Genomic DNA, 25,151 nt, shown 5'->3' with positions numbered 1-25,151 from the left:
CAGGTGGTGCCTAGGTACAGCTTGGGCATTTATTAGACAAAGGACAAAAACCAGGTTCAGTCAAAGCTGCCTCCTGTTTTTCCAGCCTGCGCATGCCTGCGTAGATAATGAGGCCAGGAACTTGCTTGGGAAAAAAAAAGGTGAGGTCAGGGACTTGTTTGTTCTTGTTTGGGGAATGTGGTAGAGTGGATAGGATGACACCGTGCACAGGACGAGTTCATGAGCGTTTGGGGCCTCTAGGGTGCCATCTAAAGGGTGCCCTGGGAGTCTTTTAAAGGTGATTCTAGCCCGAGGGGGTGGCATGTGCTGGTAACCCCAGCTCCTGTGGAGGCTGAGGAAGGGGGATCACGAATTCCAGACCAGCCTGGGCAACGTAGTGAGACTCTGTCTCAGAAGAAAAAAAAAGGCTGGTGATGTAGCTCAGTGGTAGAGTGCCCAGGGTTCAATTCCCAGTACCCCCCTACACCCCGAGAGACACACACACACGAAAAAGAAAGGAGGGGGAGTGATTCTGGCTTTCTGTAGATCATTCAGGGGCCAATGGTGTTTCTAACTCGAGCCGTGGTTTTTTTGTTTTTGTTTTTTTCTGAGTCAGGGTCTTACTATGTAGCTTAGACTAGCTTTGAACTCACTATGTAGCCCAAGCTTTGTGCGACCTTTCTGTCTCAGCCTCCTGAGTGCTGGGATTACAGGCCGGCACCACCATCCTGGGCAGGCTATGTATTCTTCTGACCTCTCCACTCATCAGCCCGATCAATCCGCATGCCATCCTTGTAAAGGACGTAAGTATGCACCTCATGTTACAGACAAGGCCAGTGAGGCACAGAGACGCTAGGTAACTTGCCCAGGGTCACACAGCCAGTAAGGAACAGAGGAAAGGTCTGGCTGAGGGCAGAATCTTTGCTTTTAATCACTAGGCTTTTTTTCCTTTACTGTTTGTCTAGAGAGCACTGTCCTGTAATGCCAGCACTCAGGCAGAGAGAGAGACAGAGAGAGAGAGAGAGAGAGAGAAAGTGTAACCTGCAACAACTCCACACAGACAGCGATTAAATGTTGCTGTCGCAGCATCCTAGGAAGGGCAGCTGCTTTCCTCGGCCCCACTGCACCAATGTCCCAGCGGCCTGCACTGAGCTGTGTGCATGGCAGCCCTCCAGCCCTCGGGGTCTGTAGAACAGAGCGCAGGCGCATGGCGTGGCGGGTGCGCGCATGCGCCTCACCCTGCCCAGAGCAGGAAGAGGTGGGCGAGGAGGCCGTTTCCACCCCTCAACTGTCCAGGTGGCCAGAGCCTCGGCCTGTGTGTGACAAGTGAAGAGGAGGCTGGGGCGACAGTCTCAGAAGCACACCACCAGTGCAAGCCCCACAGCTTGCTGCAAGAGGAGCTTTCGTTTTTGCCCTTATGCATGAATTAATCAGGCTGGAAGCCGGGAGTGGTGGCTCACACCTGTAATGCCAGCACTCAGGAGGCTGAGGCAGGAGGATGGCTGTGAGTTCGAGGCCAGCCTGGGCTACACGGTGAGCTCAATGTCAGCCTGAACTGCATAGTGAGACCCTGCTTCAACAGACAAACAAACAACCCAAAAAATCAGGCTGGAGTGAACAGAAGCTGAAAGATCCAACCCAACTTGGTTTTGTTTTGCAGACCCTAATGCATTCCCAGTAATTACTTTTGATTCCTAGCTCTCAAAAACGTGTGTGCAGTTTGTGTGTGTGTGTGTGTGTGTGTGTGTGTGTGTGTGTGTGTGTGTTTGGTTGTTTGTTTGTCCTCTTGCTTTGAAGTTTCTGAAATATTCTGCAGCATGGTCCCTGCCAATTCCGCAGAAGTGTTGCTGTCGCTCAGAGCCCGTTCGCAGCCAAGCGGAGATTCTCCACAAACTGCCAGTCCAGAAAAAACAAAATAAACTCCGGAGAAGTGAACTGCAGGGAGGAGGCGCTGCTGAGCCCAGCGAAAGGCAGCCTTCTCGGCTTGGCCGGGCTGCGGGGATGTATTTGCGTTGGGTGGGCAGGCGAGTTTGCGTAGTGGGGCTTTCCCGAGCTGTTTTCCACAACTGAGGGTTTATCGTGGCTCAGAGAATTTCTTGGCCTCTTAATTCCTTACTTTTCAAGGCCCCCTTTATCCCCTTCCGGTGTCCTCAGATAAGAAAGCTCCGATTAAAGGAATTCTTGCTGGGAATGAAGCTCAGTGGTGGAGCACTTGCCTGGCATGAGCGGGCTCCGTGTTCAATTCAGTCCCCAGTGCTGGGGAAGAAAAAAAGGTAATGCTTCCTTCTTGCCAGGCGTGGTGGTTCATGCCTGTAATCCCAGCACTCAGTAGGCTGATGCAGGAAGACTGCTGTGAGTTGGAAGGCAGTCTGGCCAGCCTGAACTACAAAGCCAGACCCTTTCTCAACAAACAAGCAAGCAAAAAAACCCCAAAGTTCTTTTACCAAGCATTTATTTCTTTAATTAAACTAATCACTTATCTTTGGTTCTGAGGATTGAACTCAAGGCCTTGTGCATGCTAAGCATGAGCCACAGAGCTACACTCCAGCCCATGAGCATTTATTATTTATTTATTTTTGTTTTTTTGAGACAGGGTCTCGCTATGCAGTTGAAGTGGATCTTGAACTCCCTGTATAGCCCAAGCTGGCCTTGAACTCATGGTAATCCTCCTGCCTCAGCCTCCTGAGTGCTGGGATTACAGGTGTGCGCTACCACACCTGGCTCAATGAGCATTTATTCTTAATTAGTTAAATTAATTAATTAATTAGAGACAAGGTCTCTTCTTGTAATTCAGCCTGGTCTTGTGCTGACTGTGTAGCTCAGGCTGACCTCGAACTTGCAGTAATCCTCCTGCCTCAGCCTCCTGAGTGCTGGGATTATAGTTGGGTGACACCACACCCAACTATTTTTAATATTGTTATTCCTCCCAGGTGGTTTTGCAGTTTCAGAGGGAATGATGTGCTTCTCACATCTGATATGCAGATGAGTCATCTGGGATCTGGTGAGATACAGGGTCAGACTCAGCGTATGTGCAGTGGGGCCTGAGAGCATGCGTTTCTGATGCCAGTGAGGCCGGTAGTGCTGGCCCATGAATCCCATGCAGAGGAACAAGGCGGAAGAGGACTCAGGAATCGTTCTGGGGAAAACGACCAGAATGTGCCAGCTTCCCCCAAGGAACAGACCAACAGAAAAGGCTTATTAAGGAAAACTGGCTCGTGTCATGGTTCCGAGACCTGAAGTTGGCAAGCTGGTAGCCTCACAAGGCCAACGGCATTGTCCTAGTCTGTGTCCAAAGGCCTGACAGCCAGGGGCGCTGATGGTGTAAATTCCAGTGTGTGTGTGCTGGCAGGCTTGAGACTCAAGAATTAATGTAGCAATTCAAGTCTGAAAGCAGGAAAAGAAAGAAGACCCTTTCCCGGCTCCGTGCCTGGTAGGCAGGAGGGTTCCTTCTTGCTTACAGGAGTGAGTACGTGTGTTCTATGCAGGCCTTCAGCTGATCACCTGAGGCCCACCCAAACTAGGGAGGGCCATTCGCTTCACTCAGTCCAATTCGAATATCAGTCCCACCCAGTGACCCCTAAACACATCCATAGTAATGTTCCACCAAATGTCTGGCTACCCCGGCCCCACCCTGGTCCCAACTTTAGGCATAAAGTGAATCATCACAGGACAAGAACACTTGTACCCTGCTGGACTTTTCATGGCCCTTGTGTTGACCTTGCTTTTCTTGTCATAGTTCCTTGGTGAGAATATCTAGATATGTCTCCTCATGGGCTAAATGTTCCTTGCTGCACTGGATCTCCAAATATTCAAGGACATTTCTCCACACCACGCCTGGCTTTGCATCATTTGTAGCATGCAAAGGACAAACAATATGTTGAATTTACATTGAGCGCCTTCATGGACATATATTGGGTGCTGTTCTCAATATATTGTATGAAAAATTAAATAATTGGGTGAAAAGTACAAACTGGGGGTCAAAGAAACTGGGGATAAGATAGATGCTTGGGCTGGAAGGGATGTGGGTTGGATGGACTATGTGATTTGTGGAGCCCAGGGAAAAATGAAAATAGGGAACGCTTGTTGAAAAGTTAAAAAATTCAAGATAGCCAGAGCAGAGCATTGAGCCAAGTGTGGGGACCTTTGAGCCTGCAGCCCTTTGGGGCCGCATAGTCACACAGCCAAGAGCCGGTCCTGGGTATGGGAGGAGAGAGGAGAGGACAGAGAGAGAGGAACCAATATGGCGGTAGGGAAGGAGGGCGACTGAGCTCAGGAGCTGGGTAGGATCAGAGGTTCTGTTGCAAATGCTGGGGCATTGACTTGTGTCTTTTTATTTTATTCCCTCCTTTTTCCTATCAGACAGTTTAAAGAAATGTTCTTTATTTTTGTCTTTTTGAGACAGGGTCTCGCTATGCAGTTCAGGCTGGCCTTGAGCTCACTTTGTAGCCCAGGCTGGTCTCGAATTCGCAACGATCCTCCTGCCTCAGCCTCCTGAGTGCTGGGATTGCACTACCACACCTGGCCAAAAAAAAAAAAAAAAAAGAAATTTTAAAAAGCATTGCACTTTCAACGAAGCAATATAGTTATCATCCAGCATCTGTGCCATTCCATAATATTTACAAATTAACCAGTTTGTGTCATTTCAAAGGGAGGTGCTTCTCGGGAACACCACGGCCAGGGTTCTCTGAGCCGTTTCTCAGAATACCCCGAGAAGCCTCCCAGTGCCGGGCCTCAGAAAAGAGCCGCACCCCGGGGAATGGTTTCCCGATCTTCAGATGGGCCTCCCACCTCCTCGGAGCCTGCTGTCCTGGGCACTGTCATGGCTTCGCCTTTCACTGGTGAGCTGGCCAGTTGGCTAGAGAAAACCTCAGAAGGGTAAAAAAAGGACCCAGAGGTACCAGCCAGGAAGGTTTAACTCACTAGAATTTTCTCAGTCTGCCTTTGAGCCTGGGTTCTGCCTAGTCATTCTTGGTGCAGATTAATGGGGCGCAAGGGTCTTGGCGTGAGATTAAGGATGAATCAGGGCAAAACGACGGAGTGTTGCTTTGGGAAGCCAAACTCTCACCTCGCTCCCAGTGGATTCCTACGAGAGCGATATTTATTGGACACATCCACTGCGCATGCTCTGAGAGAGGGACGCCTACGCCGTAAGGAGCTCAGAGGTAGTTGGGGACCTCTTGGCCTGCTTCCTGAGCCTGGGTGATGTATGAAGGACACAGATTTATTCAGCGCACCGTCCCAGAGGCTGGAAGTCTTAGGCGGGGTGACTACGCATGGCCAGGGCCTTGTGCTGTGTCACAGTGCGGTGGAAAAGCAGGAGGAAGATGCGCACGTGCAGGAAGACCCGCGGGCTGGCCGCTGCAGCGTCCGCAGTGACGAGGCCGGTCCCAAGGAGAGTGCTGGTCACTGACCCGGACCCTTGCTGGGTGGGTGTAGTGGCGCACACCTGTAGTCCCAGCTACTTGGAAGGCTGAGGCAGGAGGATCCTAATTTTTAAGACCAATCTGGGCATCTTAATGAGACCCTGTCTTAAAATAAAAAAAAGTGGTGTGGTGGTGTATGCCTGTAATATCAGCTACTCTGGAGGCTGACAGGAGGATCACAAATTAGCAAAATTCTCTATGCTCTCAAAATAAAATTTAAAAAGTGGGGAGGGGATTGAGGGTGTCACTAAGTGGTAGAGTACCCATGGGTTTGAGCTCCAGTATTACCCCCCACTAAATTAACCCAATTTCTTGAGATCTGCATCCATTTATGAAGGCAATGCTCTATGGCCTACCCTCCCTCCCCACTTCTATAAAATTTTTTGAGACAGGGTCTCACTATGTAGTCCAGGCTGTCCTTGAACTCACTGTGTAGCGCAGCGTGGCCTCAAACTCACTGCTATCCTCCCGCCTCAGCCTCCCAAGTGCTGGGATTACAGGCGTGCGCCGCCACACACAACCCCTCAAAACCGTTACACTGAGAACCAAATTGAGTTTCAAAGGGGAAAATCTATACGGAAAGCACAGCAGAGACAAAGGTACACAAACACTGCCTTGCGGGAGAGGTTCTTCACAGGCCGTCTCCTGTCCCTCCTTCAAAGAGGGCAGCACAAGTTAATGACAGAAGAAAATAACTGAGCGCCCGGCTTCTTGGAGGGCGGGCAGTAGGCTCAGCTGCATTCATCCTAGCAGCACTCGCCGAGCCCTTAGGCGTTGAACCAGACCCTGGGACACAGCGGTGGATCAGAGCCCACGGCCTGCTCTCAGGAGGCAGCCGCTAGCGTGGTAGCTCAGAGCAGGGGTGAGGCGCGGTGCCCAGGGCGGGCTCATCGTGGTGTCCCCATCCGGCAAGGCCGTGCGTTGTGACTTAGCTGTGACTCTGGTGAGGCCTCAGAAACACACTGACTTCCGGTTGAAGCTGGGGTCCTGCCCTGGAGGGGGAGCTTCTGCCCCTCTCCTGCCCGAACCTCTGAGTCTGCCTTGGATCCCTCTATTTTTCCCCTTCATCTCAGTTCCACGTTCTCTTTAGATGTCAACAGTGCCCTGGGGGGCGAGATGGCCGGGTACTCTGCCAGATGGCACTTGTCTGTATTTTTAATCGAAATGGCCTGTTCTCTTCACCACAGTGGGGAGCAGCAACACAGCCTCAGGTCGGAGGCAAGAGACAGCCCTGACGCATAAGTGCTTTTCAGGTCTGCGAGCACGGAAAACAGACGCAAACCCTGGATCGGCCTAACTCAGTCCGCCCCGCTGGCCACATCGCGCCTGTGGGGTCACAGCGGACGCAGTTGAAAGGGCAGGGTCCTGGCGTGTGGATGCAGGCGGGGTGCAGGGAAGACTAAAGGCGGGCCAGAGAGGACGTGATGTTTCTCTCCATCTCCTCCCGGCTTTCCGGGCTACACTGTTGCCACACAGTGAGGTTCCTCAACCGCGGATTGAAAGGTTAGTATCTTATTTTTAAAGATGATGCAACCGTGATGAGGGAAGTGGGTTAATTTAGTTAATAGCTGACACTTAGGAGTTCCTCCTCTGAGCTGTGCGTGACCTCTTTTTAATTCTCCTGGCATTCTTATGGGTTAGGTGTTATTACCCCTATTTTAGAAAGCAAGAACGAAGGCTCAAGAGAGATTAGTAACCTGCGCAAGGCTCTGTAGCTGGTAGGTTGTGAAGCTTGAATTGTAAAGATCATCTGCCTGGTGTGGGCACATCTTGGTGTCCCCATAGTGGGCTAAGCCATTTATTGCCTATAAACTGGTTTTCACATTTTTTTTTTTTTTTCTTTCTGCAGTATTGGGGATTGAACCTAGGGCCTATTGCACTGAGCTATGTCCTTAGCCCTTTTTAAATTTTTAGACAGGGTCTTGCTAAATTGCCCAGACTGGGCTCAAACTTAGGATCCTCCTGCCTCAGCCTCCCTGAGCACTGGGATTATAGGCATGTACCACCACACCCAGTTAAAAAGCTTTGTAAGAGTGTTCAGAAGCACATTTGGCAATGCTTAGACACAGACTCTGGAGCCAGGGTGTCATGCTTTTAAGCCCTGTGACTTTCAAGCTGTAATTCAGTATAAATTGCTTCAGACTCCCATGCCTCAGTTTCTCCAGCTATATAATTGAGAGGGTAAGAATGCCTACCTCACAGGCTTGGTATGAGGATAAGTGAGTTAATATTAGCACTGTGCTTAAAAGAGTACTTAGCACATGGTGGCAGTAAATAATGCTTGCTAGGCACATAAACATCTTGCACACAGACATGAGCAGTGGAGACTGCAGAGGCAGCGTAGGGGAAGTTTTCTACGAGTGACATGCAGTCAGCCCTCCACATCCTCAGATCCAGCCAGCCCGAGATGAAAAGTATTTAAAAAGAAAGACTGTGTTTGTACTGGACACGCACACACTTACCTCTTGTCATTATTTCCTAACCAGTGCAACTAAATGGCATTTATACTGCGTTGTTATGAGCATTCCATGGATAAGGTACAAACACTATGCCATTTGATAAAAGGGATTTAAACTGTGCCCAGCGGTGTATGCCTGTAATCCCAGCACTGAGGGAGGCTGAGGCAGGAGGATCACAAGTTAGAGTCCCACGGAGGCAATTTAGAGAGACCTTGTCTCAAAATAAAAAGGCCTGAGGATGTAGCTCAGTGAGAGATAGCCCCTGGGTTCCATTCTGAGTACAAAAAGGGTGAAGGGAGCTTCATCATCCAGAGATTTGGGTACCCTGGGGGTTCCGGAACCAGCACCCAGAAAAACCTGCAGTTGCCTCTGGGTTCCGGGCCCTACCTGAGGGCTACTGCCCTCTGGTCTGTCTGCTCCAGAGGTAACACTTGCCAAGTAAGCTGACCCCTCAGAGCTCCCACTGACTGACCTGGGAAGTCGAAAGCCTGTAAAACTGAACACAGCTGGGGCAACTGAATGAGACCCCCGTCTCAAAATAAAAAAATAAAAACTGCTGGCAATGTCGCTCACTGCGAAGGCCCTGGTTCAATCTCCAGTTCAAAAAACAGGGGCCAGGGATATAGCTCAGTGGCACAGCGCCTGCCTGGCAAGCGCGAGGTCGTGAGTTTGATTCCCGGTACCAAAAAACAAAATCAAAACCCTCCACTCATTTCCAAACGTGCTTATTTCATCTATATGCACACACTTGCATTTTTCCAAGATGGTGGCTCCCAATAGCCCAAGAAATTGCTCTTTTCCCTGATTGAAGATCTTCATGGAGAAGCTTGTGCAAAATACTGGCTTAAAGCTGGTTTCTGAAGGGTTGTCTTCTGAAAAAGTTTTTGGATTTGACCCAGAAAGGCCCCTGGGACACCTGTGATGGATCCCAGTGAACTTATCACATAAACAGCTAAGCATTATTTTTTTAACTGATGCTTTAGAGGCACTACAAATAGCTTTTTCCTTTGTTAGTACTTTGGATCGGGCCCAGTGTGCAGTACCCTTGAGCTGCATCCTCAGCCGTTTATATTTTTAGACAGAGTCTTGCCAAGTTGCCCAGGCTGGTCAGGAATTTGCAATCTTCCTGCCTCAGCTTTACCAGGGGCTGGGGGTTATAGGCGTGGGCCACAGCGCCCAGCAGCACTTGTAATCTTTAAAGCTCTTGTGTGCAATTCTAGCTCCTCTATAATCCATTAAAGATTTTAAAGCATTTTGAGCAAAATGTGCCAAGTCCTGATCCACAGCAGTGAAGATAACATTGTAGCTGGGAGGAGTGCTGTGCTCGGGGCAGGAACGTGGTGAACTTGCAGTTTCAGCGACCGCGGGAGGCACGGGGTGGCGGGACAGGAGGTTCCTCAGGGTCTGGGTGCAGGTGCTGCACTCAGGAGCCCTGCAAGGCCCTGCTGCCCCGGGGCCCGGTGCCCTGCCAGCCACGCTGGCCCGGCGAGGGGCTTGGTGGGCTGAATCTGTCGTGGGGAGAGCGAAGAGGCACAGAATAGAGAGCAAGGGATTTTCCCCTTCCCCTACTTCTGTTTAGAGGATCATTTTACCAAGTGGACAACAGGATTTGGGGGGCCAGGCCCGGGGCAGGAAGAGCATGGGACGCCTTTGATGGAACTGAGGTGAGAGGATGGGTGGACGGATGGATTTGGGAGGTGATGGCTTTTACTTCTCCATTTTAGGTTTACCTGCTAGGGCCTAGGCAATTCCTTTGATTTTTTTTTTTTAAACAAAATAACCCCGGGGAGCAGTCCTCCCCGTCCGACGCAGCGCGCTCCAGCCCCGCCTCTGCGGCGCCCGGGGTGTCCGGGGTTCTCCGCGCGAGGGCGAGCTCCGGCCCGGGAGGGACGCGGGCTCCCCGCAGGCTCGGAACCGGGTCCTCGCGCGCCCCTCTAACCTCCCCGGGCATCCACGCAGAGGGGCCGCGTTGGGACTCTTTTTTTTCTCTCTTAAAAACTTCCCGCGGCCCCTCCGAGCCGGCTGCGGGGCTCCAGCCGACCACGTGCGGCAGGTACGACGCCCCGGCTCCCGCCGCCTCGGCCCGCTCCCCGCCTCCGGCAGCAGGAGAAGCCTTCGCCTCCGACCAATCCCACCGACGCCGAACCGCGCGCGCGCGCCAACTCCGACTCCTGCGCCGCACGTCATTGGCCACCTCCGCCTCGGACAGTTGACAGGCAGCTTGGCGGACCTATGACAGGCGTAGGCGGAGGCCGCTCGGCCCGCCTCCGGCTGCTTTGTTAGGGGCTCCCTCGCCGTTCCCCGGCCCCTGCGCCTCCACTGCATGCCCGCCGTCTCTCGAGGCTGCGCCCCCGGAGCCTGAGGGCGTCCTGCGGAGCGCGCGGCGCCAGCCTCCTCCTAGCCGCGGACGCGGGCCGGGATGCAGCGCGGGAACCCGGAGTGCGGCTGTTGTGACTCTCCAGCCCAACTCCGAACGCCCCGCTCCCGTCTCCGCCGTCTCTGATTGGCTGGTCGGAGGCGGAGCGATTGTCAGGCGATCCAATCGGAGCTTGGTTTCCCACGGGCTCCCGCGGCTCCGCCCCCAAGGCCTCCGGTGGCGGCGCCGTGACAGCTCCCATTGGCTGCGGGGGAGCGGCTCGGAGCGCGGCCGGGCAGATCTGCGCCGCCGCCGTCGGGCGCGCAGCTCTGCAGCGCGGAGATCGCTTCGGAGCCCGCAGCCCCAGGGGCCCGGCGATCCCGCATTGTGCCCGGCGCGGGCCCGGGGATCCGGGACGAACGTCCCAGGTGAGTCCCGCGGGCCGGGCAGGGCCGGGCCGAGCTGCCCCGAGGGATGGGGATGGGATGCCCGGAGCCGTGCGCCCGTGCCGGGCACGTCCTGACCCCGTCTCCCGCACCCTGGGGCTCCCGGCGGGTCCTAGCTCCCCCTGGTCTGGCTCTCTGCGTATTGTTTTCGTGCGCACACACTTGGGAATGGGGGATCTGGGAGAGGAAGGCACGAGAAGGATCCCTCGCGAGGAGGAGTGCCCAGGAGGAGGCGAGTGCGCGGGGCCCTGGTGCCCGGCGCCCGATGACAGTGCCCAGGCGTCACCCGGAGGTCGGCGCTGACCTGCGGCGGAGGCATCGCTGTGCATCTGTCGGCGGATTTTTAAATCAACTTCAGGGAGGGCGCGCGCGCGCCGTGCGTGTGTCTGTGTGTGCATCTCGGGGCTGTCTCGGGCACTCACGGGCCTGGCTTTTCTGCAGAGCGGCGGGGCGCTCACCTTGGCCATCCGTGCGGCGCTCCGGGCCGGGCGCCCCGGCTGGAGAGCCTGGAGCGGGTACCCGGGGCTGGGGACGCGCGGAGGGCCCGGGAGCGGGCACTGGAAGCGAAATCCTAAGGTTGTGCAGACAATGAATGGAGGGATAGCGGGGCTCCTCGCGTCGGCTCCCGTCTCTGCCTCGCCCTCTCGCCAGCGCTGCTGGTCTGCTGCTGCTCCGCACCCGGCCGGGGACCCGCGTGGGGCTCGCTTTTGTTTACAGACCTCGCCATTGGGCGAGAGCCGCGCGCCGCACTCCCCCGGCCCGGCCTCTGTCTGCTGCCTCCGCCAAGTGGGGAGAAGTTGGTGTGCGCCGGCGGGTGACGCCCCCTTCCTCGGCCTGGGGCCAGATGCTTCGGGGAGAAGCAGCCAACTCCGCGCCCGTGCGCCCAGCCCCCGCCACGCCCCGAGCACTCGGGTCCCTGCGCCCCGGGCCCCCAGCGGGTGGCCGCCGTCGGGGAGCTGACCGGGCCACCTTCGTCCCCTTCCAGAGGCAGCCTCCGGTCTTCCGCCAGGTCAGCCTGACTTGCAGCCCGTTTCTTCCTGCGTGTTGGCAGATTTTGAAGGACGCGTGGGAGCCCTTGGGACGCTGCGAATCCGCGCTTGCTCCCGTGGTACCCACGCGGCCCCGCGCAGCAGAAGTGCGGCGCCCTGGAGCCCTAGCGGTCCGGATCGGGTTACGGGCCGGCTGACCGGCGCACCCTTGGAGAGGCTATGCCTGAGGTCAGACAGACTAGGTTCCAGAACCTGCTGGGTGTAGTTCGCGAGCTAGGCGATCCTGGTCGAGCCAGTCTCCCCGAGTCTCAGTTTGTGTGCCTGTAAAGTGGGGCTAATGAGTATCTTGGAGCGGGTGGAGGAGAACTAAAGGACAATATAAATTAATTGCACAGCACGGGATCGGTCACATATAAAACACTGGGTCATGTTCAGCCTGTGTTAGAATGGCCCCAGTGGCCCCCCTTTTCCGCATTCTCCACGCTTTCAGCTCCCCTTTGGAAAGACGCCGGGGACTGCAGTTCCTAGCTGCAAACAGGGCTTGTCTGACTTGGCCTTAGACGTAATTATACTTATCTAATCGCCTGCAGCTCCTTTTTATGTGTTTGAATTTCCATTAGGTTTGAGCTGTTTCTTCTTCCTTCTTCCTTCAGACTCTGTGAGGCTCAGATCTGGGCTTGGAGGCGGAGGAACCCGTCCAGGTGGGCAGCGGTCGCCGGTGAACCAATGGCAGCTCTGCGGAGTGATTACCCCGGGAGGAGGGCGGTTTGAAGGAAGAGCTGTCTGCAGGCGGGGAGGCGACACTTCCTAGGCCAAAGTTTAGCAGCACAAGTTTGCTAGATCTCTGGGTTCCAGAATGGGCTCTATTGTGCCTGGAAGTAGAGTTTGCAAGAGAGGGTGACTTTGAGCGGTAAACATCGAAGTTGCTAAGTAATTATCTTTGAACAGAGGGGAAGTAAACGTAAGGAGGAAGCCGTTGACGAAGCAGGAAGGTAGGAGAGAACTGATTTCATTGAGTATGTTCAAAATGCTGTCAGTGTGTTTTGACTTGGTTTTGCCCCAGTCTCGCCCTGTACTGCTGATTTCCATTAGGCAGAAGGAAAAGCCGGTATCATATTGAAAAACTCAAGAGCAAAACAGTAACAACCCGTCGTGAGATAGTTAAAAAACCACACACAATCTCAAGCTATTATTACAGAAACGCTTCCTGTTTTAACACCCTTTTGCCCGCTGGGACAAATTATTGAGCTGGGTCGAACAGCACACCCTTCTGCATATATGGACCTCGGAGGGCTCTGCCAGCCCAAACAAGCAACAAATAAACAAAAACCAGGCGCGGCTTGCAGTCTGTCCGGGGCTTGCAGAAATCTGCAGGTCGGTAGCACGATTGTTAGCAGTTAATGAATGTGATAAAAGTTTTACTCGCAGAAATGATTCCAATCTCTCCTGCACTTGTCTGGGGGAATTCTCTGGCCCTAGGGATGCTGAAGGTCTCTCTCCCCCCTGCTGCTGTCTGCGGATCCGATCCCCTGGGGATCTAAACTTAAAAGGGAGCAAGTGGTTAGGAAATCTCATTAGCTGACAATTTAACTACACTCTAATGCTCATCCAAAGAGCGGGGACAAAGACCTCCTCTCCTTTGCCTCTGAGTTCTCGCTTCCCCCTCCCGCTCCAAGCCAGAAAGGAAAAGCAGCTCTGGTCTTGTGTCCCGCTGCAGGATTCCTGCCGCTCTGGGTCGCTGGTCGAGGGACCCAGTCTTTCTAGGGCACCTGGCTGGTAAACCCTTCCTCTGAAGCATTGCTGACGGCCAATGAGTTGCGAGTAACTCATTCCGGCGAGTAACTCGTTCCCGGCTCTCCAGGTTCCTGCCAGGAGCCCCTGACTGCAGGAGAAGCATGTGTCGGGGGTGGGGCGGTGTCACCATTGTAAAAAGTGTGCAGCACACCGAGCAGTGTGGTGTGTGCCTTTAATCCTGGCTATTCAGGAGGTTGAGGCAGGAAGATCCCAAGTTCGAGGCCAGCCTGGGCAACTAAGTGAGCTTGTTCTTTAAAAAAAAAAAATTAAAGGGCTGGGGATGTGGCGCCATGGTGCATTGCTTGCCTTGTGTGCCAAGGTGCTCGGTTCAATTTACAACAACGGAAAAAAAGAGTTTCATGCGAGCCTGTATTTCCCAAATGGGGAAAGAGCAGAGTAGGCATCGCATGTACTCCTTGGCCGGAAGTGAGGCGCGGCCGCGGGCGCTGGAGGTCTGAGGAGCGCAAGGGAGGAGGGTGAGGAGCCCGGATGAGATGTGTCCTCTGGACAGCGGGCGGGAATGAGCGATCCTTTGGACTGTTTGAAAAACAGTTTTGCTGTTTGTGTGGTGCATGTATTGTCAAGGGACAAACCTTTTAGCATAGCCGTGTTAATTGGCCTTTCTTTTATTTATCTGTTTTTGCTGTTTTGAGACAGGGTCTCTCTATGAAGCCCAGGCTGGCCTTGAACTGGCCACCATCCTCCTGCCTCAGCTTCCCGAGTGCTGGGATGACAGACGTGCACCACTGTGGCACGCACCACCTGGCTAACATTTGGTTTTGTATAATTTCTGTGTCAAGGAGAAAAAGAAAATTGCCTCATCACCATTGCAGGCTAAGTCACTTACTTGAAAAAGTGAAAGAGAAATAAAGGAGGCACTCAGAAATAAAGCAGTCTTCAGCCAACAGCAGTGTTTCAACAGCTGAACAATGTCCTAGTGTAAAAAGGTGAGCGGTATTAGCCGGCAGACTTTCCGTCCTCAGGCACCTCCTCCACACCCTGCGGCACAAGACTTTCCTTGTTCTTGCGGCCTCCCGGGACCTCATTAAGAAATTCACGAGGACCCGGCGGTAGGTGTGGACAGGGGAGAGCCCTGCAGTGCTGGTGGAGCTGGGGGGGGCCGATCTTTGAGGTGCGCCCCTTTTCCTCTTGGAGGCAGAGCTCAGGGACCACGTGTGCTGCCCAGAAAGAGGGAATCTGGGTTCCTTTAAGGTGGCAAAGTGGGGACTTGGGGAGCACCCCGCGGGATCTGAGCTCTGAGAGCGGGTCCCGTCAGCTGTGGGCAGCCGGGGCAGGCCAGAGAGGGAGCGATGGTTCCTGGGCGCCGTGAGGAAGGCTCCTTCCGAGCAGCACAGCCTTGGCCTCAGAGCTTTGAGCTGGGCTCCTGCCCGGAAGCTGTCTGCAGGGACTGTTGGGTGGGGTCGCGGTGGGATGGGGCGGGCAGCATTGCAAAGCCTAGCGACACCAGAATGCGATATGAAAAGTACTTCATGCATTCTGGGCCAGATCATTTTATTTACTTATTTACAAGTACGGTTTTTATTTTATTATTTTTTTTTAATTTTTGAGAAAGCGTTTCCCTGGGCTGCCCAGGCTGAGCCGGGGTGTGTGTCATCCTGCTGTCTCATCCTCCCAGAGTGTTGGGATTACAGCAGGGTGCCTCTACTCTGGGTTCTGGGACCATGCTGAATTCATGAAGGGGAAAGAAAGAGAAAGGTGTTTTTGGTTTAAAAATAATAACCCCAAACCCAAAACCGTATTGTTTGTTCCAGTTTCTGCCCCCAGAGCATGTCTTTTCTTCCTTTCCTCCCATCTGCTGTTGGTGTGTGCTCGCTGTACTAACATTTGCATTCTTGGTGGAGTTGGTCCACATGCATAGCACATCCCAATTCCTTTTCTTCATCTTTTCCGTTTTCTCCGCCTCTTCCAGCTTTTGATCTTCCACCTTGAGAAAGCTCTACTTTCTATTATCTATCTCTTCTTCTGCTGTTTAACTTTATTCTGGGTTTCTCATATAAGAGAAACCACGCAGTGTTTGAGCTTGTGTGGTTTATTCCATGTAACATTATGGCCTCAAGGTGCATCCATGTCCTATGGATGACTCAAGCTTGTCCTTCTTTATGGCAGAGTAGTACTCCATTGTATATAGGTATTGTGCCACATTTTCTTTATCCATCTGTCTGTTGACGGACCTGTAGGTTGTCTCCAAGATTTGTTGGTGGAAGTGTAAACTAGTACAACCTCTGTGGAAATCAGTATGGAGACGCCTCAAAAAACTAAAACTAGAGCATCGTTTTATTAAGAATTGAAGGATTAGTGTAGCTGTGTCTCCTTATCCACAGTTTCTCGGTTCCATTTATCCTGAAAATATTAAAGGAGATAATAATATAAATATTTGTGGTCTGAAAATATTAAATGGAAAATTCCCCCCAAAGAAAAAGACAATTCCGTGGATACACAGTTCATGAAATGAAAATGAAAATAACTTCTGTTAAAGTTCACGTTATAACTGTCCCAGACTCTTCTTCATGCGGGCTGGGGCTGGAGCTCAGGCCTCAGCGTGCTGCAGAGTGCTCTACCGCCCAGCTGCCTCCCGCCCCATAGAATTAGGTACTGTTCCTCGCTTCCTGGGCCTAGGTCTGCTGCAGAGGAGAAAGCAGTCTGTACAGGTGTCCGAGCGGTACCGGCTGCGGGGTGCCGGCGTCTTGGAACACCGGCGGGAAGGGAGGCCCAGGGTGCCCGGTTATGGAGCCCGGGCCTGGGTTGGTCGCGGATGCAGGGGCGACGGGCGGCAAAGATCCATTTGCTCCGAGATCCGGTTGCTCGTCCTGAGAAAACCCAGATGCGAGGTCCCAGTGCAACCCTGATATCCTGGGGGGAGGGGGGACCTGCGTTTGGAAAGCACCTGTGGAGGCGCCGTCCACCTCCCTGCCCACCTCCCTGCCCTGCCCTGCCCCGCTGGCCTTCCCAGCCGGGTAAACACAGGTCAGGCCGGCTTCCTGCTCTGCTCCCTGCGCCCAAAGCCCGCTCCGGGTGGGGGCAGGCCGGGCTTGGGTCCGGGGCTTTTCCCTGCGGAGGTGTGCAGCAGCAGATGGGGGTGCCCCCTCCCTGGGTGGAGCTGGGGGCCTCCCGGGCCTTGGGGAGAATTGCAGCCCAAGGCGTGCCCTTCCCAGGCCTGCTCAGATCCCAGGGTACAGATCTCCAGATCTCTCTCCTTTTTTAAAAATTTTTTTTGGCGGCACTGGATTGGAACCTAGGACCTTCACACTGACCGACCTTCCCAGTCCTTTTCTAATTTTTTATTTTGAGGCACTTAGCAAGGTCTGTAAGATTCCCAGGCTGGGTTTGAATTTGCAACCCTCCTGCCTCAGCCTCCCAGAGTGTGGGCTTCCAGGCTCGTGCCACCTCCCCCAGCTAAGAGCCCTGGCCTGAGTCCAGCTTCTGGCGTGCCCTCTGGCAGATGATGACCTCCTCAGAGCAACTGCTGAGCTGGGCTGCATTCGTTCTTGGGGCCTGGTTGTCAGCTGCTCAGAACCGTGGACTTTAGTCTGTCATGATCTTCTGTGGGCTTAGTTTTGTTTGGTCTTTGCAGGAGCCTGACCCCACTACCTGAAAATGTGTTCTTTTCTTCTCCACACTCACAGGCCACGAGGATGTCCTAGGAAAGTGGTCCCTCCAGGGGAAGTTCTTTTGTTTTCTTTTGTTTCACAGGAACCCTGGGACCTTCCTGGCTGTGTCTGTTGACTGGTGTAATTTTCTTTTCTTTTTCTTTTTCTTTGAGACAGAGTCTCACTCTGTAGTTTAGACTGGTTGTGAACTCACTATGTAGTCCAAGGTGGCCTCAGACTCCTGGGGATTCTCCTGCCTCAGCCTCCCCAATGCTGGGATTACAGGCGTGTGCCACCATTCCTGGCACAACTGGTATAATTCTGATTTGTACTGCCTGATGTTTTCCAAAGTGTCCGGCTTGGCCTCCCAGAACCCCGAGTCCTGGGTGTCTCAGTCGTAACCGTGACTGTGTTTTAAGTAGCTGTGCTGTTCTGGGCTGGTCAGCGGCTGAGATCTGCTGTGAGGAGAATTGTCTTGCTCTCTTTCATCTCACGTGGTCCATGGATCCCAAAGTACTAGGACTTTGGGCTGTTCCTTTTCCCCTGGGGAAGTCTCCATCTTCCCCTGGGGAGCCTTAGGATGTGTGGCCCTCAGGAGGGCGTGCCGCGGCTTCTTCTGGCCCCCACCAACTCTCGTACATGCTTTCCTCCACCTTTTTAGCAAGGGTGCTCAAGACACTTTTATTTATTTATTTATTTATTTATTTTTTGTGGTACCGGGGATTGAACTCGGGACCTTGAGCTTGCCAGGCAGGCGCTTGTGCCGCTGAGCTAAATCCCCAGCCCACTCAAGACACTTTCAAGTCAGTTTCTTTGTCTCCTTTTTGTGTCGTATGTATGGATCACATTCATCATAGAGTTTGGGAATTACCTGAGCTTCTCCCTGCTTCCTCTTCTGCTTTGCTCTTGATGTGTATACTGCATTTTGAGTTTCTCATGTGAGAGAAACCAGGTGGTAGTCAGCTTTTCTGTCCATTTGTTTCACTCACCGTGATGGTCTCGAGGTGCAGCCATTTCCTGTGAATGCCTCATGTTTATCTTTCTTTATGGCAGCATAGTACTCCGTTGTGTGTGAACACCACATATTCCCAACCTGGTCATCTCCTGATGGATGCAGAGGCTGTTTTCAGGATCTCCTGTCACACATCAGGCTGCTGTAAACATGTGTGTGCCTGTATCTTTTGGGAAGAAGGTACCTAGGAGGGGAATAGCTGGGTTGAATGGCATTTCTAGTTTTAGTTTTTTTTTTTTTTTTTTGGTTTTTCTCCGGTACCGGGAACTGAACTCACGACCTTGCGCTTGCCAGGCAGGCGCTTTTGCTGCTGAGCTAAATCCCCAGCCCCTAGTTTTAGTTTTTTGAGGACACGCCATGCTGATTTCCACAGTGTCTGCACCAGTCTCTGTCCCCACCGACAGTGCAGAAGAGGTGCTTTTCCCCCATGCTCTCACCAGCATTTGTTCTTATTAAATTTTTGGGTGATACATGCTCCATAGTTTTGACAATTATTATTATTATTATTATTATTTTGGGACAGGGTCTCACTATACAGTTCACGCTGGCCTTGGGCTCACTTTGTAGTCCAGGCTGGTCTTGAACTTGCAGCCATCCTCCTACCTCAGTCTCCCAAGTTCTGGGATTACAGTCATCTGCCACCATACTTGACACTATTTTTGATAATTACATTGATGGCTCTGTTGTCATCTGTTTTCTGTGGCTATAACAAAATACCCTAGACTGGTACCTTATTAGAAATAGAAGCTTATTCAGCTCCTGGTCCTGGAGGCTGGGAGGTCCGAGAGGTCTGTGTCAGCGTCTGAGGGCTCTTGGCTCCCTTCCAGCTGGCCAGGTGTCACTTGGGGACCAGGGACAGCATGGGCTTGACCTTCTCTGCCTCTTCCGAACCCGCCTGCAGGAGGAGGACCCCACCTCACATGGCTCCTCCTTGAGCCCCAGCCCAAATACTATCTGCACAGACACTGGGGCCTGAGCTCCCAGCACGGATTTCGGGGGGTGGGGTGGGTGGGGGACACACTGCAGCCCTAGAAGGCTCTTCCACCGACTACTGCTCTGTCTCCACATCTCTGGACCTGGAATTTGGTTTTATCAGCTGCTGAGAGCAGCACTTAGCTCCCTCCTCTCTCATCTGAGAATGTCCTGAAAAGGAGAATATTCTGTCCTCATGGCTTTCTCCTAACTTTCCTCCCAGTTAGGACCCCACTCCCCAGATTTTTCTGAGACCGGATCTCAGTATGTAGTCCAGGCTGGCCTGGAACTTGAGACAATCCTCCTGCCTCAGCTTCCCAAGTGCTGGGATTACAGATGTGTGCCTGCTTGGGGCAGGGCATGGTGAGGATCGAGCCCAGGGCCTTGAGTGAGCTAGGCGCACGCCCTACCTTCAGCCCACGCTGGGTTTCTTTAGTCCCGATGAAGCCTTCTGTGCTGCGTGTGTAATTGCTGTGTGTGCCGTCCTGACAGCTGTGTTAAACTACTCACATAACCACACAATCCACCTCTTTAAATTATACAGTTCAGTGGGTTTGGTACATTTACAGCGCTGTGCAGCTATTACAATTAATGTTAGGGCATTTTTATCACCCCTGAGCAACCTCATACCCATCCGCAGTCCTTCCTTCTCCTTCCTGACCCGGGTGCCAAACCTCTGTCAGCCGCCGTGCTGTCTTCTGTCTGTGTAGCCTTGCCTGCTGTGGGGACAAATGCAGTCCTATGTGGCCTTTTATGGCCGGCTTCTTTCATTTAGCATTGTGTTTTCATGTAGCACCCTGCATCAGTACCCATTCCTTTTTATGGCTAAGTAATATTCCACCGTGTGAATAAACCCTGTTTCGTGTGTGTGCACGTATCAGTGGATGGACATTTGGGTTTTTCCCACTTTTGGCTGTTGTAGCTAGTTGGAGCTGTATTGCTTTGCATGTAGCTGCTTGAATATCAGTGTTTTGATTCTTTGGGGCGTATATGTAAGAGCGGAATTGCTAAGATGTGTGATAATTCTGCGCTTTATTTTTACCTTTTGACTAGCTGCCAGGTGGTTTTCCAAAGCCCCTGCGCCGTTTGCCAAGCCCAAGTCAGCGGCGTATGAGGGTCGCGGCTTCCCCACAGCCGCCATCACTCAGCGTAGCGTCTCGCTTGTGCTAACCTGGTCGAGCTGTGCTGCCTCCTCGTGGGTTTGATTTGTGTTTCTCTGGGAATTAATCATGATGAGCAATTTGCACATGCTCACTGGCTGATGGTGCACGGTCTTTCATCTCTTCAGACCCTTTGCCCGGTTTTCGGTTGGATTTTTGTCTTTTTATCAGTGATTGGCCAACAGTCCTTTATGTCTTTGATTTTATCTTATTTTTTTGTGGTGTTGGGGTGGATGGGGCCTCGTGCACACCACTGAGCTGGACGCCAGCCCATCTTTATCTTTATATTTTTGTTGTTAGGTCCTTCATGAGACATGACTTACACACATTTTTTTCCATCCTGTGGGTTATCGTTTTACTTTTTTCATGTCCTTAGCATATCGTTTGTTTTTGATAGGTGAAAATTAATAAGAATGTTTAGTTGGTTATATTTCTGTCAGGGCTTGCACTGCACAGCTAGTTGGTATGTTAGTTGTAATTTTTTTCTACAGTTCTATTTGCATGGCTAATTAAGCTACAGATTGAATAAGGGAGCACAGGAATTTTTTTTTTTTTTTTTTTTTTAAGACAAGGTGTCTGTATGTAGCTCAGACTGCCTTCAAAATTCAGTGTTGCCCTGGCTGGCCTTGAACTAGAAGATCCTCCTGCCTCAGGCTCCTAACAGCTAGAATGACAGGTACGTGCTACCATGTCTGAGTAACATTTTGTTTCAAAACACCCATTTCACATTTTAAGAAAAGAGCAGTACTTTGTTTATTGAAAACAACTCAGAATGACTCAATTATTCAGCACATCTTGAAGGGAACATTTGCAATATAATTTGAAAGTGAATTGTGTTTGGGTATTAGCTTTAGATGTTAAAGGGTTTTTGGGTGACTCTGTGTGTGTGTGTGTGTGTGTGTGTGTGTGTGTGTGTGTTGTATTGGGACAGAGGTTCTCAATGATGGCAGTTTTGCTTCCTGGGGACATTTGGCAATGTCTGGAGATAGTTTGGCTGTCCCTGCTGTATTGTGGAGGGTCTGGTGGCACTGAGAGGGCAGAGGTCTGGGATGCTGTTAAACACCCTCAAGGCACCAAACAACCCAGTGCTCTGAAGGCTGCGGCCACGGTCAGTCGTGCTGTGGTGAGAAGCCCTGCATTCAAAGGACATAAAGGCTAGCCTTTTTTTTTTTTTTTCAGTACTACAGATTAAACCCAGGGCTTTCACACAGTACATCCCCAGCCCTTTTTATTTTTGAGACGGAGTCTCACTAAATTGGTAAATTGCCAAGTAGGGCTCAACTTGTGATCCTCCAGGGTCCTGGGATTACAAGTATCTACCACCACCGCCTGATTTGTTTTTCTTGAGACACAGTCTTACTATGTAGTTCAGGCTGGCTTTGAACTCACTGATGTAGCCCAGGCTGGTCTCGAACTCACAGTGATCCTCCTGCCTCAGCCTCCCAAGATTGCTGGGACTACAAGCGTGTGCCACCATGCCTGGCCACGCCTGACATTTTCTCTTTTTTTTTTCCTTTTTTTTGCAATGCTGGGGATTGAACCTAGAGACTGGCACACGCTAGGCACACGCTAGGCACACGCTAGGCAAGTGCTGTACCACTGAGCTACCATCCCCATCAATACTATCAGAGATCACATATTCCAATTTTTTGACATAGGAAAGGATCTTATGTTTTCTAGGTGTTTGGCGATGAGCTCTCGTGGTGCATTGACTTTTGATTATTATTTTAAGTGGAACTAAATTAATAAAATACTTTTTTCTTTTTTAAAAATCTTGAATAACTGACTTTAATAAATTACTACATGAAAATGTGTTACCTAAAGGTAGACATTAAATACATCTTCCTCATTACTTTCTAAAACATCATAAATTCAATACCAAGAATCTTTTCCATCTAAATAAACATACAACTACATGGAGCATATACATTTCAAAATAACATGATCACATGACCTTTTAAAGTAAAACAACTCAGAACCCTTCAGCCTAGCATTTACGCAACATTTCTTTATTCCATGAACCAATGTAATTGGAAAACTGCTAATGTATTTTTTTTGTGTAGAATGGAAGGATATGGGTTTAAATACCTTTTAATATAGCACTATTAAAATCTGAGCCAAGATTAAATTAAGGAAATCTGAATTTTCCGTACTAGCTTATTTTGGGTTATGATTTTGGCTGACATGAGCTTCGTTCTACTTTGTGAATGTCCTTTTCTCTAGTGTTTCTCAGTCCGTGACTCAGGGTTTAAGACACTTCTTTATTTTCTACATTTTATTATTTATTTATTTATTTATGTCTCTTTGAGAGAGGGTCTCGCTATGCAGTTCAGGCTGGCCTTGAGCTCACTTTGTAGCCCAGGCTGGTCTCGAACTCACAAGGATCCTCCTGCCTGAGCCTCCCGAGTGCTGGGATTACAGGTGTGCACCACCATGTTCGGCTCCTATTTTCTACATTTTAAACTGCAGGGTCAGTATCCACACAGCTTTGATCTGGTGGATGGTAATGGAAGGTGTAATGGAGGGAAAAGAAAATAGAGGTGAGAACAGCAACTCATTATATTAACAATAAACACAGTGAACAAAATCTGGTGTGGAAGTTTACTAGATTATTATTATTTTAGGTATCAGTTTTATTTCTTTGGTACCGGGAGTTGAACTCAGGACCTTGAGCTTGCTCTTAACAGTGATGTAATTTTTGCAGGTTTGTTGGTCTTTATGTGTATATCATTTCTCCTGGTTAGTGACGTCAGGATATTGCTAATAACTGGGTCACTGAAGCTTTGTCTTTAGCCCTCCAATCTGTTGTGGCTGATATTACAGAGGAGAACTATTTGGCGGGTGATCATATACTATTATTCCTCTTACGCAGTATATTGAGCGTTGAAAATATTTTCAGAAAAATAGTCTGAATGCAGTGCAAGGTCTACTGTGACATTTTGAAAAAGTTGTATGACTGTTAGAATAATTATCTCATCTTGAGATCTGATTAGAAATTATAATTTCCATTCTACAATTATATCAATTGAACTTTAACATTTCATTGTAATTTAAAAAGTTAAAATTGCATAACTGTGATTTTCACATAACTAAGCAATTCAACACACTAATTACTTAAAAATAGATTTAAAAAATTCACCCTGTGTTTATTTCCTTCACCCCTCCCCACAATTAATTGCTTTAATTTGGGGTTGAATCTGCCTGCAACTTTGGCTGTATGGATCTTCACCGATTGTATCAAACAGCTCAGATTACCTTGAGGGGCTGTGGCAGCTTTGAGCTGCAATTTGAATTTACACCTTAAGCAAGAATACCCAGTGGCCGGCTCCTTGGAGAGATGGGGTCAAACCAGAGGGAGTTTATTTGTAGAGGTTGCTTGTTGGTATTAGGAACCTGGGGTCTTCATGCGAAAGACTTTAGAGACCCCAGTTAACTATCCATTCTTTATGTGAGCATCAGTTAATGTAGCTTGTTAGAGTGGGAAGAGCTAGACTTATTCTCACGGACAGCTTTTGCATTTTAATTGCAGTAATTCCTGTCTTCTCAGCCTGTAAGACAGCAATTCTGAATCCCATCCAAGTCAGGAAAAGTGAATTTATGGGCCTCCTGGCAGCTAGCAACTAGCAGTGTGGAGTGGTCCTTGTCTTTATTTCAGCATGGAGCCAGCCCGTCCTGTGATCGGGGCATACGCTCCCGGGATGGGTCCAGGGACGGAAGATAGGCCTTGGTTGCTGAGTTATGGTTGACAGGAAACTTTAATTTGGGGGGAACAATGGAATTCTTTTAAGGAATCATAAGGTATGTTTTTTCTCAGATGGGAAGATTCCTTTGTGGAATTCTGCAAGGAAGAGCTTCATTAGGATTTAAGTTGATTAGTCTAGTACCTGATCTGTAGATACATAAGGTGCCTGTCTTTGATTTTGTTCCTCCATCATGAATAAAATCTCTTAAGAATAATTAATGGCCTTTTTTTACCTGGTCCACCTTCTCTTTTTTTCTCCAGCACGTTTTTGCTTGTTTTATCCTTGGTTTTTGTTTGCTTGTTTTTCATTGTCTTCCTCTGCCTGGGTGATTGGTCAGGGACGGTCCATTAAGGATCTGCATTTAAAAGAAAATCACTACAAATTATTTTCACTTCATTGCATTAAAAATGCCAGATAGGCACTGTAAATATTTCAAGGTGATGGTTCTTTTTTTTTTTGTTGTTTACTGAATAATTTTCTCTGACTTTGAAGGAGTTTGTCCTGAGTAAAATGAGTATTAAAAATCCCATTGATCAATTGAGAAAAATCCCATTGATCAATTGAGAAAAATCCCATTGATCAATTAATTGCACATGCGTCTTTGGATAATATGGTAGCGGGTGGAGACCTTATGTGCCCAAGTCAAATTTTCTTCTTTTTGATCCCCGGGGATTAACGGTAAGTGCGCCTCTCAATAGTAAGGACCTCGGCAAGAAGAAGGAATGGGGGATGCTCTGGGACGGACAGAAATGAGAAGCCCCTGGGGCAGCAGAGCAGGCCAGAGATTAGGTCTCAGTGGGAGGACTAGCCCCACTCAGGGACCCAGACCCGTGAGGCTTGAGCTGTGCCCTGAGCCCTCCGAGCAGGCTGACCTTGGAGGGCTGCCTGTCCCCCTGTCCACACTTCCAGTCAGGGTTGTACTTTTGACTTAAGTTCTTCTCTAGGATTGTCTCCTGGCTTGTGGAGGATTCCATGCCCCTTTCCTTTTAGTTTTATTTTTAAAAATTATTTATTTGCTTATTTATTTTGGGGGCCGGGGATATAGCTCGGTGGCACAGCGCCTGCCTGGCAAGCATGAGGTCATGAGTTTGATTCCTGGTACCAAAAAAAAGAAGTAGGACTATGTTTAACAAATTATGATATTTCTTAGGAATCTATGGCCGTTGAACTTTCACTTGTAGTTTTTCTAAGTAAGAAATGACCCTATTTA

General features: G+C 50.5%; 2 protein-coding genes across 2 annotated transcripts in view; one reads left to right on the top strand and one right to left on the bottom strand.

Moving 5' to 3' along the window:
* Positions 1 to 9,284: 9,284 nt before the first annotated feature.
* LOC106146943 (collagen alpha-1(I) chain-like) lies at positions 9,285 to 11,390 on the bottom strand. Its single transcript, XM_013506027.1, has 4 exons — positions 11,312 to 11,390; positions 10,189 to 11,234; positions 9,643 to 10,091; positions 9,285 to 9,369 (listed from the first exon to the last, which is right to left on the bottom strand). The coding sequence occupies exons 1-4, from the start codon at positions 11,388 to 11,390 to the stop codon at positions 9,285 to 9,287; spliced, it is 1,659 nt and encodes a 552-aa protein (XP_013361481.1).
* The window catches only part of Tiam1 (T-cell lymphoma invasion and metastasis 1), a 373,652-nt gene continuing 359,019 nt past the window's right edge, over positions 10,519 to 25,151 (top strand). The window contains exon 1 of the mRNA XM_005375657.2: positions 10,519 to 10,645. The gene's annotated coding sequence lies outside the window, so the exon portion shown is untranslated. The remainder of the gene's footprint in view (positions 10,646 to 25,151) is intronic.

Source organism: Chinchilla lanigera, unplaced genomic scaffold, assembly GCF_000276665.1.
Source record: "Chinchilla lanigera isolate Chin_1 unplaced genomic scaffold, ChiLan1.0 scaffold00006, whole genome shotgun sequence".
Lineage (NCBI taxonomy): Eukaryota > Metazoa > Chordata > Mammalia > Rodentia > Chinchillidae > Chinchilla > Chinchilla lanigera.
The sequence above is the reverse complement of the archived record's forward strand: the minus strand, read 5'-3'. Positions and strand labels throughout refer to the sequence as shown.

What these genes read in the sequence shown, in the direction of transcription:
- LOC106146943 (XM_013506027.1), bottom strand. Translation starts at nt 11,390, where the DNA reads ATGGCGAGGTCTGTAAACAAAAGCGAGCCCCACGCGGGTCCCCGGCCG. An exon ending in GCAGCAGACCAGCAGCGCTG is followed by an intron (nt 11,235 to 11,311) that starts GCGAGAGGGCGA and finishes GCACAACCTTAG; the next exon opens with GATTTCGCTTCCAGTGCCCG. An exon ending in GGGGAGGACTGCTCCCCGGG is followed by an intron (nt 9,370 to 9,642) that starts GTTATTTTGTTT and finishes TCCCCACGACAG; the next exon opens with ATTCAGCCCACCAAGCCCCT.